We start from the raw sequence: 22,315 nt of genomic DNA, 5'->3' as shown, positions 1-22,315 counted from the left end.
CAATAAAGCTTTAAATAAAATCCAGACAAATCCGCAACTATTTCCAGACTACTCTATCAAAGATGGACTTCTCTATCGACACTTCTGGGACAAATACGATTTAAAAGAGACAGAGGTATCCAACCCCTGGAAACTATGCATCCCAAACCACAAGAGACAACAACTCCTGGCAGAAAACCACGAGCAACCGACCGCAGGACATCTAGGAATAGCCAAAACAATAACCCGCCTAGCTAGAAAATACTACTGGCCAGGGATGTTTAAAGACGCCGCAAAGTTCGTCAGGAACTGCAAGAACTGTCAGCAATTTAAGCCGCAACAAAGCTTAACTCCAGGCCGCATGCAATCTACACAAATTCCGCCACATCCATGGCACACCGTTTCAACCGACATCATAGGACCCCTTCCAACATCCAGCAAAGGAAACAAATATATAATGACATTCCAGGACACCTTTTCAAAATGGGTCGAAGCCATACCGATCAGAACAGCAACGGCAAAATCAGTCTGTCAGAACTTAAAAGATAAAATCATTATGAGATTCGGATCACCCAAAGAACTAATATCAGACAACGCAAGAACATACGATAACAGGGAAGTACGAAAGTTGCTAGACGAATTCCAGATTTCTAAAAGAAACATTCCGCCATATTCTCCCCAGAATAATCCAGTAGAAAGAACAAACAAAGTAATCAAAACAATGATAGCTCAGTTCTGCGATAATAACCATAAGAAATGGGACACGAGCCTTCCAGAACTACTATTCGCATATAATACAGCTAAACACGATTCAACGGGTTTCTCCCCAGCCTTCCTGAACTTTGGACACGAACTAGAAATTCCAAGTAAAGTCGTAAAAACCCCAAACGACACACAACATACCGATCAAAACATAAAATGGCATAAACTACGAGAAACATTCGAACTAGTACGTACAAACCTGGCTAAAGCTTTTACAACTCAAAGCCATTACTACAACTTACGACGAAGAGAGTGGAAACCCACAATAAACGACAAAGTCATGAAAAGGGAATACCAACTCTCAAATGCCGCCAAAAATTTTAACGCCAAATTAGCACCAAAATTTTCAGGCCCATATACTATAACAAAAGTGTGTTCTAATGTAATATTCAAATTAAAACACGACGATAAAAACCGTACAATAACAGCTCATATCAAAGACCTAAAACCCGCATTTACCGATTTCCCTACTCCTTAATCAGTCCAAGCACTTACAGTCAACACCAAGTAGTGACAGTATATTTTAATACAGTTTACAGTTACCTTCAAATACAATGTCAGACACGTTAGAAATATATTACAGTGACATAGAAATGGACGGCACAATTACGCCGCCACCATACACCGTTCCAGAATTAATATCACCATTAGGGAACACACCAAAACCTAACACCCCGGGCAAAGGCTGCGAGCCCCTGATAAAGGCTATTTCCAAATTCAAGAACCTTTTCGATGAACCAACCATGGGCATCACAAAAATTCAGAAAGTCCAGTCAATTCCAGTGTCAATCCCGCTGCTCTCACTAGTTCCGCCGCAGCATAAAGGAAAAAAATACATACTGAGACTCCCGAACCAGGTGCTGAGGATAAAAACCAATAATTGAAGCCCCACGAAGGAAGACGTTTTTTTTTAAGAGAGAGGAAGACGATTTTTTGTTTAAGAAGACGATATTTATATTTTTTTTAGGGCGGACATTTTTTATTTCGATGTATTGTAAATTTTTTTAGGGTAACCAAGTACCTGGCAAGGAATAAAAATAAAAAAAATTTTGTTCCAAAATTTTTTTTCCCAGGAAGAGGGGGTGTAACGATGAGTCCAAGCCATCACCGTTAAACCAGCGTGCGCGCGAACCAACCCATGAAGTAGGAGTGTATCGACAGTAGAAAGGGCAAAGCTCCGCTATATAAACGGCAACATTTCCTCATAGAGAGAGAATCGACAGGTGTTGACTGAAGGTTCTCTTCTTCCCTACCCCGGCTTGTGGACGTGTTGAGTTCACAAGTTGTTTCCTTTCCTTTTACCGCCGCTATCCGAAGTGCGTGTTGAGCTCTTCACTACCCGTACTTTGAAACAGTCGTGTTGAGACTGTCGAGGAGTGTCCTATTAACCCGAATCACTTAAGGGACGTGTTGAGTTCCTTTCCTTTCTTTGTACCCATCGTCCGCTGTTATTAAATCGATACAACGTTACCGTAAAATTTCAGATACACACTCGCTTGTCGATAAGACTAGTTCCATATGACAAGGTCAAGCTTAATTTGAGTAAATAGGCCAGGTACTGAGAAGATTAAACCAAATTGTAAATATGTACATAAGATTTTTGTTAATTTAATTTAAGGAAGACAATAAAGTTTTATTTTTATTTTGAACTCTGTCTCTGACTGTCTAAAAGCTACCCGGATAGTGACTCCCACGAGAGGACATCACAAATACATGAACAATATAATATAATTAAAAAAAGAAAATCTAAAATAATATTTCCCTATACTAGGATTTAATTTCATTCGGTTTTACCAATGAACCTTAACGACATAAAGATTCAAAAGAACTACTTGAATTGTCAGCACATGCGTTCTGGTTAAAACAGAACCTTACATTTAAACTTTCTAACAATCAAAAATTTAGTTAATGCCTACAATTCAAAGAATTACCTCCTTTTAAATGTAGTTACATTGGGTTTTTGTTTAACCTTGGGTAAACCTTTGCGTTTTAAGTTCAAAGCTACCATACATTTCCAACGTTAAAAAAAACTTTTTTTGCACATAGTAACAAAAAACACCACTATGTTGTTACTAGTAAAGTTTTTTAACATTCTAACTCTACAATTCTAAGTTACGGTAAGATCAATAATGTTTTTAATAGATAATATATGGGTAGCTAATTATAATTTATTCTCTTTCAGCCCTGAAGAAGCCAAATTAATTCTCTTTGGCGAAAACGTTCGGCGAAACAATTGATACTCATTAGAGTCTTCATTGCAGATTTCCCCAATATTTAAGAGTTTACTATTTAACTTATCTGCAAAGATTAAATTTCTTTATATATATATATATATATATATATATATATATATATATATATATATATATATATATATATATATATATATATTGCAGTTTAAACACGTAATTAATGCATGTGCATTTATTTTGCCAATAGGAACATAGGTCCTCTTCTAACTAGCCTTGGACGAGACAGCAATTATCAAAGCGCCTATCAAAATCCCCTTCTTTCAATGTGTGAATGATTTTTGGTCTAAATGGCTTGTATTTATTTAGTTTCAAAATTCTTGCTATTGTATTTTTTTTACTTACAGTTTATTGCATCAACGACTTCCTCTTGCGCAATGAGAGTTTTGGATTTTCTATCACAGACATTACTGTGTATTCTCATCGGCGACCAGGTTTTTGCATTTTCCATTAAAATTATTTTTTATACTTACAGTACTTTTAAATTTATTTACTATTTTCGTAACGGTGGAATAATTTATATTTTTATTGGGATCTCTATTATGGAAAATAATAGCTACTTCTCTATTTTTTTTTTTATATTGTTATCCCACAATCAAAACAATTTTAATTTTATCTTCTGTACTTAATGTTGCAGGCATTTCTACTAAATTTTATAAATACTTTCCAACAAATTTGTCTAAATACAACTGATGTTTTAAAAGTAAATGTCAAACTTATCTTGCTATAAGCAAGTTTATCAGTGCATTCTAGATTTCACGTAACTAAATATAACTGATATTTTGAACGTAAATATCAAACATATCCTACTATAAACAAATCATATGTTTATCAGTGCATCCTAGATTTCACGTAACTAAAGTTAAAGTTTCATTCATATTGTAGATAAAATGTGGATGTGTCGAGATATTAGTAGAATGAGGGATAAATAAATATCTATTTTTTCCAGTAATAATATTATATTAGTTACATTAGTTATGTATGTTCCTATTTGCAAAATAAATGCACATGTATTAATTACGTGTTTAAATTGCAAAATTGTTTAAAAACATTTAGAAACGATAAGGTTATCCTCTGTTTCTTGATCACAAGAGATAAAAATGTTCATCTATAATATAAAAATGAATCGCAAAATGTGTTGGTAAGCGCATAACTCAAATACGAACAAATGATTGGTGAATCAAGTACAAAGATAATATGTGTGATGATATTTTGTATCAAATACGGATTAGAAGGGGAAATCCAAATATACAAATAAGCGAAGAAATTTGCAATGAAGCATTGATTACAATTGAGAACATGTGCTTGATGATGTCAAACAAATTATTATTTCAATTAGGCCTGGCCGCGCCCAATCGTCCAATGCATAATGCTTTTAACCAAGAGTTGCACCGAGAAAAACTGTATGATCTCAACACTTTGAAAGAATCAATTCAATCAAATCTTCCACTATTGAATGAACAACAGAAGTATGTATTTGATACACTTATGAAAATAACAAATGATAAAACAGGAGGGATTTACTTCTTAGATGCACCTGGTGGTACAGGAACTTTTTTGATTTCATTGATATTAGCAACAATTCGCTCACAAAATAAAATTGCACTTGCACTCGCTTAGTCGAGATTCGCAGCAATTTTGCTTGAAGGTGGTCGAACAGCCCATTCAGCACTAAAATTGCCATTAAACATGCAAAGCAACGAAACTCCAACCTGCAACATTTCGAAGAACTCTGTAACGGTAAAGGTTTTGCAGCAATGTGAATTGATTGTTTGGGATGAATGCACGATGGCACATAAAAAAAAATTTTTTAGGCTTTCGATAGAACCTTACAAGATCTACGGAGCAACTATAACTCATTTGGTGGTGCAATAATGTTATTAGCAGGAGATTTTCGTCAAACATTGCCAGTGATTCCACGATCAACGCCAGCTGATGAACTCAATGCATGTTTAAAGTCCTCTAATTTGTAGAAACATGTCAAAGTATTACACTTAAGCAAGAATATGCATGTCGAGTTGCAAAATGACCAATCTGGAGACATATTCTCTAAACAACTCATTGACATTGGTAATGGCATAATTTCCTATAGACACCTTGACTGGTTACATTAACTTTCCTCAAAGTTTTTGTCAGTTAACTCGATCAAAAGATGAACTTATTCAAAAGGTGTTTCCAGATGTTGCTCAAAATTACAGAAATCATGATTGGTTTAGCGAAAGGGCTATATTGTCTGCAAAAAACATAGATATAAATGAATTAAATTTTAAAATTCAAGAACAAATTACAGGCGAATTGAGGATATATAAATCAGTTGATTCGGCTACTAACCAAGATGATGTCATCAACTATCCGCCTGAATTTTTAAACTCGCTGGATTTACCAGGATTGCCACCTCACAATCTTCCAGTAAAGGTTAGATTGGTAGTTATAATGTTGAGAAATATCAACCAACCACGTCTTTGCAACGGCACACGGTTAGCGATAAAAAAATGATTGAACAACGTGATAGAAGCAACTATACTGAAAGGAAAGTATAAAGGAGATGTTTTGATATCATGCATCCCAATGATTGCAACTGATGTACCATTTGAATTTAAACGGCTACAGTTTCCAGTGCGGCTTGCTTTTGCTATGACCATAAATAAGTCCCAGGGGCAATCATTAGGTGTTTGTGGTATTAATCTAAAAAAACCATGTTTCTCACACGGTCAATTGTATGTTGCCTGTTCCCGTATTGGAAAACCATCAGATTTGTTTGTATATTCACCAGCTAATTAAACAAAAACATTGTATATCATAAAGTACTACAAGTAAAAATAAAACACATTTTGTTAATAATTATGATTCACTTGATTTACAATAAAGCGATTACTGAAAATACATATATACGTTTTATTTCATTATTCTTTATTACATCGGTTATTAACCCTATGTTAATAATAATAATAATAAATAAATAATTATCTCTATGTTTTGTCATTGAAGCACCCACTTTATAAATATTTGTCACCTTTAGGTTCATACTATCCCTTTAGATTATTTTTCAATCAGGTTTGAACCTTAAGTTCCCCTCTTAGTTTGAAGCCCTCTGGCAGACATTTCAGTCGGGGTTTTTAGTGGGTCCAAAAAGGTGACCAAAGTTCGCGGAAGCGAAGATACTTACGTCACCCGAGCTGACATTCACACACCGCCCTATCATCATAGTGACGGTTCTGTTCAGAAGAATTAAAGAAATAAACTGCCACATTCCAAATCTATTTGACAGAACGAAGTCTGTCGGATCAGCTAGTTCAAAATAAAAACATTAATAAACAATAACAAAAATTATTTTTTCAATGTAAATGTATGTAATTGTACATATGAACATAGTTTTTAGTTTTGATAAACTTTTATTAATAACAATTTTCGATATTGTGAAATATAAAGATACTTTACTCTAGAACAAAATTTATATTTTATGACGTATCTCGTATACTATTAATAAAATTTCCAATCTGATGATTGTATTTTAGATTTTAAAATATGCAGAACTTTTTATGAAGAATAATTTTTTTTTCATAAAATTAATAAAAAAAAGTTTTTCATATGGTTCCAACTTAGTGGGACACATTGTATATATATATATATATATATATAAATATATATATATATATATATATAAATATATATATATATATAAATATATATATATATATATATATATATATATAAATATATATATATATATATATATATATATATAAATATATATATAAATATATATATATATATATATATATATATAAATATATATATCATTGCGATATATATATATATATATATATATATATATATATATATATATATATATATAAATATATATATATATATATATATATATATATATAAATATATATATATATATATATATATATATATAAATATATATATATATATATATATATATATATATATATATATATATATATATATATATATATATATATATATATATATATATGTGTTCCGAAAGGTTTCCGCGGTTAGTACAATTAAACCGAGAGCTAAGATTAACACTATTACAGAAATTAAACTCAACAGTCTTCCGGATTGAACCGCGTCGGTTATCATTGCGCCGAGCTTTCGACATCCTATTCGATGTCTTCTTCAGGGCTTCTCAGGTCTCAGTCTCCCGAACCCCCAGACACTACTACACCGATCACTAATCAATGTATTCCGATATGATTTCTATATCGTTTCACTCTTTACAAACATTGCTGTAGACGAAACTCTAAATATTCTAAAAACTATATACAGTATCCAGGAAGACCACTTATCTCTCAATAAATATTGTATGTTCAACACTTATTTCATCTTCAAAAATCAATTCAACAGACAAATAAGTTAGGTTACATACACATTTGGTCAATTATCAATAATATAATTTGGACATCAGTCAAAAGTGCTGACAAAGTTAAACTATTTACATAAATTAAATACACATGTCACGCGAGGTCCGCGAAAATATTGACCCAATTAAAGTTTATATAAAACTAAGATCTCTTGCCTAGAGAGGCATTCAATCAATATTCACTCAACGAACTTGATAGTCTTCAACGATCAACTTCATCAGTCTCTACTCAAAGTAATCCCGGGTCTACACCCATAGTGTACGTCTCTACAATAAACTCTGCTACTATTATTTGGTGTTTCCATTACAACTGAACGAACATCTTCACTGAGCCAACGAAGGGGATTTGTTCATATACAATAACAATACTGTATACAATTTACTAGTTCATAGTTTATTTGCGTAACTAATTATTTTGTAATGTACTATTTCATTTTTCTTGTAAATGGGCTTATGGGTCTTCATAACCCCAGCCCTTATTACTATGTAATAATAATAATAATAATATATAATTGGTAATTGATATTATAAAGTGGTCAAAAACGGTTTTAAGTGGAAAGTAAGAACACTTCTCACAAAAGCACAAAAATATCATCCACGCAGCGCAGTAGAGAGAACAACATTACCGCGGTATCAAGGGGGAAGAGGACTTATGGATATAGGTGAGCAATTGGATAAACAAATTGCTAATTTAAGAACTTATTTTGAGGTACAGGCTCAGACATCTACTTTACATCGAGCAATTTGCGCAGTAGATGATACAACGCCGGTTAAACTGAGGGAACAAGAAATGCGCATAAACCACCTGACTCAGCAAGAAAAAAATACGCACCTGGATGAGTATACCTCTGCATGGGCGACATCTCAATGAGATCAGCCAAGAATATGTCGACAATACAGCGTCGAACTATTGATTGACATCAGGAAAGATGTTTCCCGAGACTGAGGGTTTCCTACTTGCCATTCAGGAACAGGTTATGCCAACTAAAAATTACCTGAAATATATTGTTAAAGATCCTCAAGTCCAAAATGACAAATGCCGATATCGATGCCAAGCCTAAGAAACCATCCAACATCTTACCGGTGACTGCCAGGCATTTGTCGATACTGATTATAAAGAACGCCATGACTCAGTAGGAAAGATTATCCACCAAGAACTAGCTGACAAACTGGGGCTTCTCCAAACCGACCATCTTCCTTATTATTAATACGTCCCTGACAGAATGCTTAAAAATGACAACTACAAGCTATACTGTGACCGTACTGTGCTTACAGACCAACCAGTGGCGCATAATAGAACGGATCTCATAAAATTACTAGGCAAACAAAACTGATTCATGTGGCGATACCCAACACCAATAAATTACGTGTTAAATACAACGAAAAGATCGCCAAGTACAGAGATCTAGAGATACAAATCAGGAGACAATGGAGAATGGAAAGTACCCAGATAGTACCTATTATTTTATCTACTACTGGTGTTATTCCCAAAAACCTCCTAGAGAACATAAAACAGCTGGGTCTAAATGAACATCTCTATAAGACCATGCAGAAAGCTGTACTCCTCGCGACGTCCAGATGTGTACGAAAATTTTTGGGGTATACTTCAACATACCAAGTCACCTAGGGCTCGATAACACGGAAAGAGTCAAACCAGAGCTTTTGATACCTTAGGTATCTGGGATGAGTGAATTTTCCCCCTAGAGGGAGTGTGAGCCGTATGGCTAAATCTGGATATATAATTTTAAAAAGTCAGTCTCCACAAATGAACTTGTTCAGCAAACATTTTTCATTTTTTTTAAGTGTATACTAAAGTATAACTATATACTATACTATATAGTATATACTTCTTATATAGTATACTATATACTATACCAGTTTTCAAAGTAAAACACTTGCACATCACGATTTATACAAAGTGACGTCACTTGTATTTAAAATTTCTAGAACGCCAACCTTAGAGTTCAAATGTTTCTAACACAGCTAATAATACGAAGCCCATACGGAACTGCTCGATCTTTCATAGGCGTCAACATGGTGCAATAATCAGGAAAATGTAATCATCATTATATTGAAAATTTTAGAATTATATTGATTAAATAACCAAAAACATTTGTTATTATTAATAATATAAATTTTCTGAAATAACTCTTCAAGTCTAATATTGCACAAAATAATAATTTTAATCAAATAGATTAGATAATTGTACGCAACTGATACCGGAATACTTCAAATTTTATTGACAGTTCAGCGTGTGGCAAAAGTGTATAAAGTGTTGCCGCTTTTTTAGAGTAAGAATTTTGTTTATGTTTTGATTTCTTACACAATGTGGTCATAATATAATATATAATAATAAATTATATTTATAAATACATATTAAATTTAGACTAATAGCTTTAAAAACTAATTATTTTTGTGTATTATGATTGTGCTATGTCAAAACAAATAAATAGTCTGTAGAAAGCTGATAAGCTTTCATATAAGATAGATAATTTTGAACAAGAAATAATGGCGGGACGTCTTTACAATTACAGCCCTAAATGAGGTAAGTTTAAAATTTAGAATATATAATTTTGTATTAAAATGTTTTCTTATGTATTTTAATGTGTTACAGTAGTCTTAAAACTAAGTGTATTTACTGTTAATATAGTAGTTTGACAAATAGTTGTGTATACTTCTTATATATAGCATTTTATTGTGAAAAATGCTATATATTAGAAGTATACTATAACGTATATTTTTCAAGTATACGTTTTAGAAATTAAAGAAAGGCAAGGCAATTTTAAACAATTTATTACATTGTGGGAACATATTTCTTTACAAGAAGCTTGAACAAATTAATTCGACCCTTCTAATTGAATGCATCACAGTATGTAAATAATACTATACTTCTACTATGAGAGAAAAGAAATTGGCGTTGTATTGACACAAAAGGAGTTGTCGATAGTAAAAAATGATTGCAATATTTCAGTAAAGAAAGTATAATCAATTTTAAAATGGATCAAAGATATTCTTATACCTATATTGGTAAAAATAACATAAAAAGAAATAATATATTTTAACACTAACCTCCGACCACTTCCTATTTTGTGGCAATCGAAGTTCAATACTCTGAATTTCTTGAATTTGTTTAACGGTTTGTTGAAGATCGGCTTGTAACTTTTGTTGAATCTGATTCTGGATAGACATTTTCTGCTCGATATCCTGACTTGATTCACCATCAGCTAAATAACCTAAACTTTTTCGAGGCAATTTGTCTTTCTCGTATCTCTGTGAAAGTAATTCTTCCAATTTTTTCGTTGATTGTTGAAATTGACCCTGTTTGATTAGCGGTTTTGGTTTAGCTTTTATTTCTTCAGTCTTATTAATAGAGGTAAATTTGGCAATGTGTTGGTGAAAGTTTTCGGTCTTTTCGATGTTCTGAATTGGTTTTTGGAAATATTGTTGTTCCGTTTGGGGCAAAAATTGTACCAAAGCCTGTGCATTTGCCACGTAATTTTGCTTATTTTGGGCGGCTGAATGTCGAATATCTGCGAATTTGTAGTCAGACATAGATGATTTTCTTTCGTGACTGTATTGTTTGTGGTCAGATCTTTTTTCTTTGATGTCTAGTTGGGACATATGTTTTTGATTCGCCTGGTTTGGTTCCGGAGGTTTATTTTCCACGTCAGGAGATATTTTTTTTGTAAGATCTAGTTGTATAAAGTCTTTGAATCCACCTGAGTCGGAAGAATTTGAGTCTACTGAATCTACTTTCGTTATGGCTTTTTCGTTTAATTCCTTTTTGTTGATGTTTATAATTCCACAGCATTCTGTAGTGGCATTGGAAAGAATACTACAACATACTGTGCTTGGCGATTGAGGGGTTTTCTGAGGAATATCTTCTACTTTTTTAAAAGATTCTAAATTACTACTAAATTTATCACATTTTTCTTTAAAGTAAGTAGAAGCATAAGCGTCATACTTTATATTAGTCTCAATACCTATGTGCTTGAAATCTGTGATAAAATCACTCTTTTCCGTAGATAGATCCTTATATTCTGTTTTTTGTGGTTGTGGAAAATTGTATAAATCTCTGGTTCTATTCAATTCCTTGTGAAGCGGTTTAGGTTCTCTTTTTGTTAAATTAGTATTTTCATTATGAATAATTCTTTGCTGTATTTTTACCGGAGGTACATATCGCGGTTTTGAAGGAATTGTTGGTTTTGGTGCAATTTTCGGCCTCTCCCCTCCCCTATTGTTTTCTTGCATATTTTCTATACAAAACACTTGTTTTAGAACGAAAACACTACATAGATTCTACATTTCAATTATAATTTCCCGAAAATTCTCATTTTAATCACTTTTCCGGGGCGGACACAAGTTTTAGGTTATATTGTTATTGTTTGAATCGAATTTTGTAGGTTAAAAACACCATTTGACACTATTCTTTAAACTAAGATCGAGATTCACATATTGCACCAATACCACGCTAACTACCACGTTGTAATGTTGGGGGTTGACTCCCTACCTTACAAGTTCAATAAAGCGTCGCATGGCGGCGCGAACCGCTATGAACTCCGGTTCGATAAGCGAATAAAACAGACGAACAGGTTGACTCAAAGCCGTTGGCTCTGTATCGCTCTAAAAAGCTCAAACCGAAACATTTTACAGGATGATTTTTTTTAAATCGATGAATATGTACTAATTGCCCGTTGTGGTAATGAAACAATAATAATAGGGTCAATGACATCGTAATTCACCCTTTCATGTAGTTTATTTCAGTAGTATTCTGCATATCTGCACCCCTGATTGAGATTTAAAAGTTATGAGACGAACACATGATGACAATGTTAATAATTAGTGTGAGTGTGTAATAGGGAAGGATGGATGCCAGGAAATATCTTTATTTATTGAGAATTAATGGAAAATTGCGATCGCTAATTCTCCTGTAATTAATATATAAATATTGATGTAGGCTGTTATGGTATATATTTATATTTTTCGAAAAATGGGTTTTGTGTCCTTTTTCAGGTGCTTATTATTTATACTAATTAAAATCAAATATTTATAATAATAATAAAATGAGTTTTAAAAAAATTTAATTAAATCAGTAGATATTTGATTACTAAAAAAAGAAACTTTTTCGTATTGTTTTTCATTTTCCCTACAAATTAAAAGATATTATGTTTCATATGCCATATGTAAAAAATGTATTGACTACTCTTAACAATTTGAAAGTCTTCACAGCGTTTATGAAACCACTCAAATACTTCAATTTGTTTTTCCACTTTCTCACATTCTGATATACTTTATTTGGTTGTTGATCTGGTGATTGTTATATTTTCACATTTCTTATTTTGGTTTTTACTTTTTTTCTTAGAAGATCCACAGCTTTCGTTTTTACCTCATGTTTTTTTTATATTTTCTGTAAAAATTTCCGTATCGCTTACGATATAATTTTGGTCTAGTTTATTCTGTTCTTGTCTATTCTATTCACTGTTTAATGAATTTGATGACGTAAAGTTAAATCGTATGCAGTACTAACATTTTTTGAGACATACTTTTTTTTCTTTAAAACACCATCACACAAACTATGGCAATTTCTCTGCTAATAATATAGTTTAGACACCGAGAAATGACTTTAATCAATCTTATGATTTGGTAGATATAAAATCTATAGCATTTAACATTGATATTTAACTTATTTATTTCATTTTAAAAATGTTTTCAGGAAAATTAAATTAAATTAAATTTATTTTAGTTTAATTTAATCATTTAATTAAATATGGGGACATCTTGTAAATATAAAATAAAAAAAGGTTTGGCACTAATTTAAAGTGAGTATAGATATCGTATCATTATAAGAGGAGTTCTATTTATTACATTTAAATATATTTGACAGGTTGTTTGGATTTGACATTCTTTCTATTTGTACAAAAACTTTACTTCGCTAATACAATTTAGAAATATCTAATCTTACTGTTCTACGGCAAAGGATGTACAGCAATGAAGTGTAAATTAATTTCAAATTCAAATGCTTTTTAAATAAAAATACAGAGATAAAAGATTTACCAATTCCAGTGGCGGAGATAGAGACACGTCTAATTAAAATCGGGTTTTTAATAAATGAATTTGAATCTGTCCAAGATGAAATTGAAAGTCAAAATTTTCAAAATACATATTACGGTGCAATCGCTCTGTCAAAAAAATTTAATTCTGATAAACGTTATAACGTTATTTCCGCTTCCAGCGAAAACTACAGCCGTTCAACCCCAGAAGTCTACGAAAAGCCAGTGTTGAAGTGTAGAAATCAATTTATTTGACGAAAGACAATAAAAAGAAACCGAAAGAAGAAAAGAAACCAGTTCCTTCGAAAAGAAATGCACCCAAGCATCATCATTTATCTGTAAGCAATCTTTTTCCTAATCATAATTTAATTGCTTCACAAGCTTCATCTCTTAGAATTAGTAATTCTCTTTCAATTATTAGTGAATCGATTATCGAACCTGGTGCTGCTTATATTTCGCAAAATAATTCAGCTTCTCAAGTTAGTTTAAAAACCAACTTTTGTTCTTTAAGTAATACTTTTAATAGCTTAGATATAACATCTAGATTTATTACTCCCGCTAGTCAATTAAATACTTTGGCCGTGGCACCCACTCCCGCTCTCGTTTTCAATGTCAATAAAGATCTTTCCATCGTACCTGATAACGATGGTAACCTTAATGAACTTCACAACATCATTGCAGTTACTTCAATGCTTTTTAATCAGTTATGGGATCATAATAATCCCGACAACTTTCAAAATCACATGACAACTCGAGGTGTAATGAATAAAATTAAAGGAAGAGCTCGAGAAGTCATTTCCGTATATGGGTGTAAGGATTAACCCAGAATAAGAACCACACTAATTCAAAATTTTGCCGATCAACGTATTGAAATTCACTTACAAGATGGCCAATATAACCCGCTCGATTCCAACCACCAAGGCAACAATTCATGGCAAACATACAACCTCCAAGACCTAACCCATGGGCAAGCAGACCACCGCAACAGTACAAACCAACACCGATGTCTGTAAGTACACGCCAAACGGGACATAACAGAGGTTCAAGCTTCCGAAACTTTGGACCATAGCCACAGCAACCACGCACTCTAAAGTTCACCGTAGAAGAACTGTTCAATATTGAACAACAAGACGAAACCGGTACCGATGCCTACTATGGAGAACAGGCATATTACTATCCAAATCAGGACGCATATTCAGATGACTACCACGTAGAAGATTACCAAAATGTCCAATACGGAAAAAAAAGATGTAAATTTTCCAAAACTCCAGGAGAAAAACGAAGAAACGTAATCGAACTCAATTCCTATTCAGACAAAAAAGAATTTCCATATATCGAAATTAAAAATCCTTTCCTTAAACTTCTTCTTGATAAAGTGGCAACCAAATTATTTCTTAACCCCGAAATTGCATCCAAATTTTATAAAAATTTTATCAAACCTGAACCGTTTGTAGTCAGTTCAATATTTCAAAACTATTCACAGGAATATTGCGCTGAAATTTCAATCTTTCCAGAATTTAACTCTAATAATAATTTAAAATTCTACCTTTTTAAATTCCATAAAACATTTGATGGTCTTATTGGCCTTGATAACTTTAAACTTCTACAAGCACATCTTAATTTCCCAGCATCCACACTAACTACAGCACTCTCTTCTCCCTATCTTTTATTATAAAACCAAAAAAACATAATTTTATACAATTTAATTGGAACCCAGAACAATCACACAAGTATGACTACCAGTAAAACAAACAAAGGGCACCATCTTATACCAAAACAAGAAATACGAGGGGCTATTCTAAGAGAAACTCTCAGTGAAGCCTGCACTCAACTAGCCTGGACCGAAATTATCAACAACACTGACGAAGGTATAGAAGTAGCACTCACCGATCCTGTTAGAAGCAATCCAATAGATCTTCATGAATATCACCTGTACACTTCGTACATCATTCCTATGGAATATGGAAACAGAAACAATAATAGATAGCGATCCTTTCATTAGGACAGATCATCGTAATCCAGAAGAAGAGACGCACATCAGACGTTTATGCAGAAAATTTACAGATATATTCCATAATCCTGATGATACTTTATCATTTACAAATCAAAATAAACACCACATACGAACAACGGATGAAGTCCCAGTTTTCACAAAATCATATCCATATCCACACGTACATCGAGAAGAGGTTCAAAAACAGATAACATCAATGCTGGACCAAGGCAACATCAGACCAGGTCAGTCACCCTGATCATCTCCAATTTGGGTTGTACCAAAAAAACCAGACGCCTCTGGAAAAATTAAATTTAGAATCGTAGTCGATTACAGAAATATAAATGAGAAGACTATAGACGATAGGTATCCATTCCTAAATATCACGGACATTCTTGATAAACTCAGACGCTGTCAATACTTTTTCACTCTTGATCTAGCCAGTGGATTTCACCAAATAGAAATGACAGAGGAAGATATACAGAAAACAGCATTTAACGTGGAAAATGGCCATTATGAATACCTTAGAATGCTTTTTGGTTTGAAGAACGCACCCTCTACATTCCAGAGAATAATGGACAATGTGCTTAAAGGACTAATAGGAGAAATCTGCTAAGTATACATGGATGGCATCATCGTATACTCAACCTCACTTCAGGAACACATGGTCAACCTTAAGAAAATCTTTGAAAGACTACGAGAAACTAGGTTCAAGATACATATGTATAAATGCGAATTTTTAAAAAAAGAAGTTGAATTTTTGGGTCACGTCCTAACTCCCGAAGGAATAAAACCAAATCCAAGCAAAATTAAAGTCATCATAGACTATCCCATACCAAAGACTACCAAGGAGATTAGAGGATTTCTCGAACTGCTTGGATATTACAGAAACTTCATTAAGGATTTCGCAAAAATAACAAAATCGCTCACTTCATGTTTGAAGAAAGATGCCAAGATAGAATACACCGAACAATTCCTCAACTGTATCAAAATCTGCAAGAACCTGTTAACCAACGAACCACTTCTACAATATCCTGATTTTACGAAGCCTTTAATCTCACCACAGATGCAAGCAACTTTGCTGTAGGTGCTATCCTATCACAGGGTCCTGTAGGACAAGACAAACTCATTGCATATGCATCAAGAACACTGAACGAGACCGAGCTTAAATATTCCACCATCGAAAAGGAAATGCTTGCAATCATATGGGCTACTAAATATTTTCGACCTTATTTATTTGGAAAGAAGTTTAAAATTCTTTCCGATCACCGACCACTTCAACGGCTATTCTCTTTAAAAGATCCGAACTCGAAACTCGTTAGATGGGGACTTAAACTTGAAGAATTCGATAATGAAGTCATATACAAAAAAGGAAAATCCAATACGAACGCTGATGCATTATCCCGTGTCGAAATCCACACTAAAGAAGTAAGTACCATTGACGAACACGTAGAAGAAATAATAAGTATATTATCCAGAAAAGAAGATGACAACATATCCATGATCAACCATCCAAACTCAGTATGCGATCCAGATGAAGAAGATCCTATGGTTAACTTAGACGAAATTATCAAAGAAAAACAAACATCCGGCCTAACTGCAGAAGAAATGAAAGTAATAGACGAACTTCTACAAGAAGAAAACCAAAAGATTGACAGTCAGCCAACAAAATCGCTATACCAACAAGACAACAACACAGATGGTACCCAGCATTTTACAGAGGGAAACCCAATGCTCGAAATTCTAATCAGCGAAAGACCATTGAACTGTTACAACAACCAAATCATATTCAAAATGGTAAATTACAATCCTGCAAAACCTATAATAGAGCAGTGCTTCCTAACAAAGAAAAGAATGCACGTCCAACTAGATAAAAATGACCTAAAAAACGATATTTTTAACTTCTTTAAAAACTACGACGACACAAAAAAGAAATACGCCATCCTATTCGAAACTGATGAACTCTACCAGTCTGTCTGCAACATACTTCGAGAAACATTTAAAAATTCTGCATTTGATATTGTAAAATGCAAAAATCTCCTAGAAGATATCAGCAGTTTAGAAAGACCGAAAACCATCGTACAAGACTAACACCAAGGAAAAACAAATCATAGAGGAATTAATAAAACAGAAATTCAAATCAGAAGATACTATTATTGGCTAACGTTGAAAAGGGACATAGAAGAACATATTAATCTCTGCGATACTTGTCAAACCAGCAAATAGGACAGAAATCCTGAAAACCCGAAGTTTATGTTAACCCCAGCACCAACGAAACCACTGGAAATTATTCACATAGACACATTTCAAGCAGCAGGAGAAAAATTCCTTATCATCATCGACGCATTTTCAAAATACGGTCAAGCGTACCCAACAGAAGTATCAAACGTGATCAACATCTTAAACGTATTCCTGCTATTCATCACCCATCATGGACTACCACATATGATAATTTCCGACAGTGGAACTAAATTTAAAAATGGACTTGTTCAAGAATTCGTGGACACTCACAAGATCTTAATCCACTACACATCCGATAACCCGCAATCCAACGGAATGGTCGAGCGCTTTCACTCCACAATCATAGAGCATCTTCGAATATTAAAAGAAAAAAGGAAAACACTTAACATACAATACCAGATGCTATACGCCGTTATGGCATACAACAACTCTATTCACTCAGCTACCAAACAGAAACCCATCAACATCCTTAATGGTCACATAAATGCTCAAGATCCATTCGCCACTAACATTAATAGAACACTAATAAATAAATACACACAGGAGCACAGATTGAAAACAAAAGAAATGTATAAAGAAACAAATAAGAAATTGCAAGAGAGCAAACAGAAAAACGTTGAAAAGATAAACGAAAAACGACACTCACCGATAACATAAACTTAGCACGAAAATCTACAACAACAGTAGAAACAAACTGCTCCCCAGATTTTCATCTAAAATAGTCAAAAACAACAATCCTGTTACTGATGATACCCAAGATACTACGGTGCATAAGAAAAATATTAAACATCAACCACCAATAAAACTAACCGCAAAAATACTTTACAGATATATCTCAGTAACAGCACAAGAAGTGAAAATCCAGGACCTTCGAGACAATTCAGGAATAATTCCAGTTAAGCTTGGAGAAGCCAGAATCCAAACTAGCACCCATGATTTCATCCGCTATTTCCAATTGGAACCAATAGCACAAGAAATCTAAACATTGGAATATCAATATCAAACTACAACCACAGCTATAGAATAGGGACTAAGTCAGCCTTACTTTGATAGTCTACAGAACTTCGACAAAACAATGCAGTATCTTCTTAAAACAGCCCAAGAGAAACTCGAGAGAAATAAAAGAGGCCTTATCAATGGATTAGGAAATATACAATCCATCTCAGGAAACTTAGATCAAGAAGACGCAGAAAGATACGATGCCGCAATTCAGTCACTTGAACTCAATCAACAAAATATTATTAACAACATCAATAACCAATTAAGCCTTAATAAGAAAATAATGAATATGTAACGATGTGCTGGAAGTTCAACAGTTCGAACCGTGGGAGTGTCGATAATCGCGCACCCATTTTCACGACGACACGACGAGGTGGGATCCGGAGCGACTATTTAAGGCGAGCGACCGGCGGAATTAGATTAGTCTTGTGGCAAACACTCTAGGCTCCCTGGCTCGCTAGTGTATTAAATCTGCGAGCCGACCCGGACAGAGAGACTTCCGTACTGAGGATTATACTCTGTCCTCAATAAAGCAGAACCCGTGGGTATCGTATCGTGCATTGAACGTTACCGTATAGCGTGGATCTACACAACTGAATATTTCGATTGCGAGTGCGTTTGGCGTTTCCGCTGGATTGAAGTGGAAGTGAGTACAAGTCTGCGTGCGATTGAATTCGCGTATTCCATTTTTTTTTGTTAGTAATAATAGTTTTTCTTTTACAGGCGGGGAATTCGCTATCGCGGGATCCAGATGGGGACATAGAATACATTTTATTTTTATTTTTTATTTTTGTATATACGTTGAAACTAATAGACTTATTTTTATTTCAACCTGTGTTTTACTGAGTCTGTCGCTTCGAAAGAGCTACCCGTTACAAACTGGCGCCCGAGCAGGGACCATTCTGAAGATTTGCAAAAGGGAACATTTTCTTAATACCCATGCAAGACCGGTTTACCAAATGGGTCGTCACCCAGCCGATAAGAGCAGCATCTACGAACTCCATCATCGACACTCTACGATCAAAGGTAGTCATACAGTTCGGTATCCAGAAGAAAATCATCTCGGACAACGGCGCGCAGTTCACAAGCAGCAATTTCAATTCGTTCCTAAAGTCCTATAACATAAATCACATCCTAACACCGCCGTACTCACCTCAATGCAATCCAGTAGAACGAATGAACAAAGTACTGAAAACGATGATAGCTACTTACGTGGAGGATAACCATAAAGACTGGGACAAATTCATACCAGAATTCTGCTACGCCATAAATTCGTCAAAACACGATTCAACAGGATTTTCACCAGCGCTTCTTAATTTCGGAAGAGAATTGGACACAACAGAGGCGACAAAAGGCCAAGGTATACAGCGGTATGCAGAGAACTTAAAAAAGTTAGAAGCGTTAAGAGAATTGGTGAAAGTGCACATGGAACACGCTTTCGAGGACAAAAGAAACATTACGATCTAAGACGAAGAGACTGGCGGCCACATCCAGGAGATCGAGTCATGAAAGGAACACCATCTATCATCGGCTAGTGCAGCTTTCACCAGCAAACTAGCGCCACAGTACTCAGGACCATACATAGTAACATCAGTGATATCACAAGTAATAGTAAAACTGAAATTGGCCGATAGTAGTAGCCGCAAACAGATAACGGCACATGTAGAAGATTTAAAACCATGGGAGGGGGGAGATGTTACTACAGAAATCCAATCCCCACCACAATCAAACGGTATTTAAGTGGCAATGCTAGCAAGCAGAATTCAATTCATCCACATCAAACATGGAAGACGTACTAGAGATACCGGAAGAGATGACCCCTCTGGGAACGCCAGAGAGACCCGGACTGCCCGTGACACCAGGGAAAGACGCGGAGAGGATCCTGAAGAGGTCCCATGAACTATTCGGTACACCACCAACCCCACCAAGGAAGAAGAGCGTACCTGATACTCCAACAGGACCAGAAGCCCAATCCGCGTCCACTCCAGGAGAACCTGAACCCGGGAAATACTCCGATCTCATAGAGATCGTACCAAAGCACCTGATCGAGAGGGGGACCAAAAGATACCGGATATGGTGTAACAACGGGAGGAAGATTGCGGTAAAGATACCGCGAGGGATAGATGGCATCACAAGGCTGTAGACGTCACACACAAAAAAAAGTATGTTACTTTTTTTTCCCAAAGAGAAGGGGGTGTAACGATGTGCTGGACGTTCAACAGTTCGAACCATGGGAGTGTCGATAATCGCGCTCCCATTTCCACGACGACACGAGTGGGTGGGATCCGGAGCGGTTATTTAAGGCGAGCGACTGGCGGAATTAGATTAGTCTTGTGGCTAACGCTCTAGGCTCCCTGGCTCGCTGGTGTATTGAATCTGCGAGCCGACCCGGATAGAGAGACTTCCGTACTGAGGATTATACTCTGTCCTCAATAAAGCAGAACCCGTGAGTATCGTGCATTGAACGTTACCGTATAGCGTGGATCTGCACAACTGAATATTTCGATTGCGAGTGCGTTTGGCGTTTCCGCTGGATTGAAGTGGAAGTGAGTACAAGTCTGCGTGCGATTGAATTCGCGTATTCCATTTTTTTTGTTAGTAATAATAATTTTTCTTTTACAGGCGTCCGCCGGGGAATTCGCTATCGCGGAATACAGACGGGGACATAGAATACATTTTATTTTTTATTTTTGTATATACGTTGAAACTAATAGACTTATTTTTATTTCAACCTGTGTTTTACTGAGTCTGTCGCTTCGAAAGAGCTACCCGTTACAAATAATGAACTATATTGAGACAGTGATGCTACTAACTCACAATCAGGAGATAATAGCCGCAGAAACCAACAAAATCCGAACTGACTTAAACCAATTCGTCTTTGATTTAACCCATTACATGCAAGTTCGAAACCTTTGATTCCTGAAACGAAACAGTTTATAAATAAAAGTTAATTTTCTACTCTTCGTTAATTATCTTTTTCCCATGTTTTTAAAAATTCTTCAAACATCATTGTATAGGCTATTATTATTATCAGTGCTACAAAGGCAATAAAGTCTACAATGATGACATATTTTTAAAACTTCAAATTTATTTAGGGACACAAAGTTCCAAGTACAGCGGTTACAGTGCCATAAGGTTCCAAGTACAAGTTTAACATTTTGAAAAACCATGAAATTTGCATCTTATACCACAAGAGCATTATAAATTACTCTATTACCAAATCCTTAAACAATAATATATAACATATCTGGCAAAGTACAATTTTTTCAGAACCGTTTTATTTGAAACCAAACTTTAAAATTCGTTTCCTCAAAATTTTTGTAAATGTCGCTTTGAACCCTATGGTCTCAGCTCTCGATATAACTGCCTCTCGATATCAAATCAATCCAGACTACTAGAACTGGAAAAAGAAACTGAAAATATAAAATGAAAGAGTAATTTAAAATATAAAAAAAATATATAAAATATAAAAGAGTAGTAGAAATAACTAGTATCTCGGATAGAGTAGCTACCTTAATCTTACAACTGTCAAAGAGATACAATATACAAATTATATAAATATACGCCCCAACGACTACTCAACCCATCCTATACTCGTATAAGTATTTTCTAGAATATTCAGTGAAGTCTGGAATGTCAGAATATGTAT

General features: G+C 34.4%; 1 protein-coding gene across 4 annotated transcripts in view; it reads right to left on the bottom strand.

The window, feature by feature from the left end:
* Positions 1–22,315, bottom strand: part of LOC140443479 (ras-GEF domain-containing family member 1B-like) — a 1,395,894-nt gene that overhangs the window by 628,920 nt on the left and 744,659 nt on the right. Inside the window, exon 1 of one of the 4 annotated variants that reach the window (XM_072534785.1) lies at positions 10,453–11,827. The exons of 2 other annotated variants lie outside the window; for them this stretch is intronic. In XM_072534785.1, the coding sequence (XP_072390886.1) occupies positions 10,453–11,634 (1,182 nt within the window). In that variant the 5' untranslated portion in view covers positions 11,635–11,827. Of the gene's footprint in view, positions 1–10,452; positions 11,828–22,315 lie in introns of those variants that run through there. One more of the 4 variants, XM_072534784.1, reaches the window with a different exon arrangement.

The sequence above is a fragment of the Diabrotica undecimpunctata genome, chromosome 6, assembly GCF_040954645.1.
Source record: "Diabrotica undecimpunctata isolate CICGRU chromosome 6, icDiaUnde3, whole genome shotgun sequence".
Taxonomy (NCBI): Eukaryota; Metazoa; Arthropoda; class Insecta; order Coleoptera; family Chrysomelidae; genus Diabrotica; species Diabrotica undecimpunctata.
This window is presented reverse-complemented; position numbering and strand designations above follow the sequence as displayed.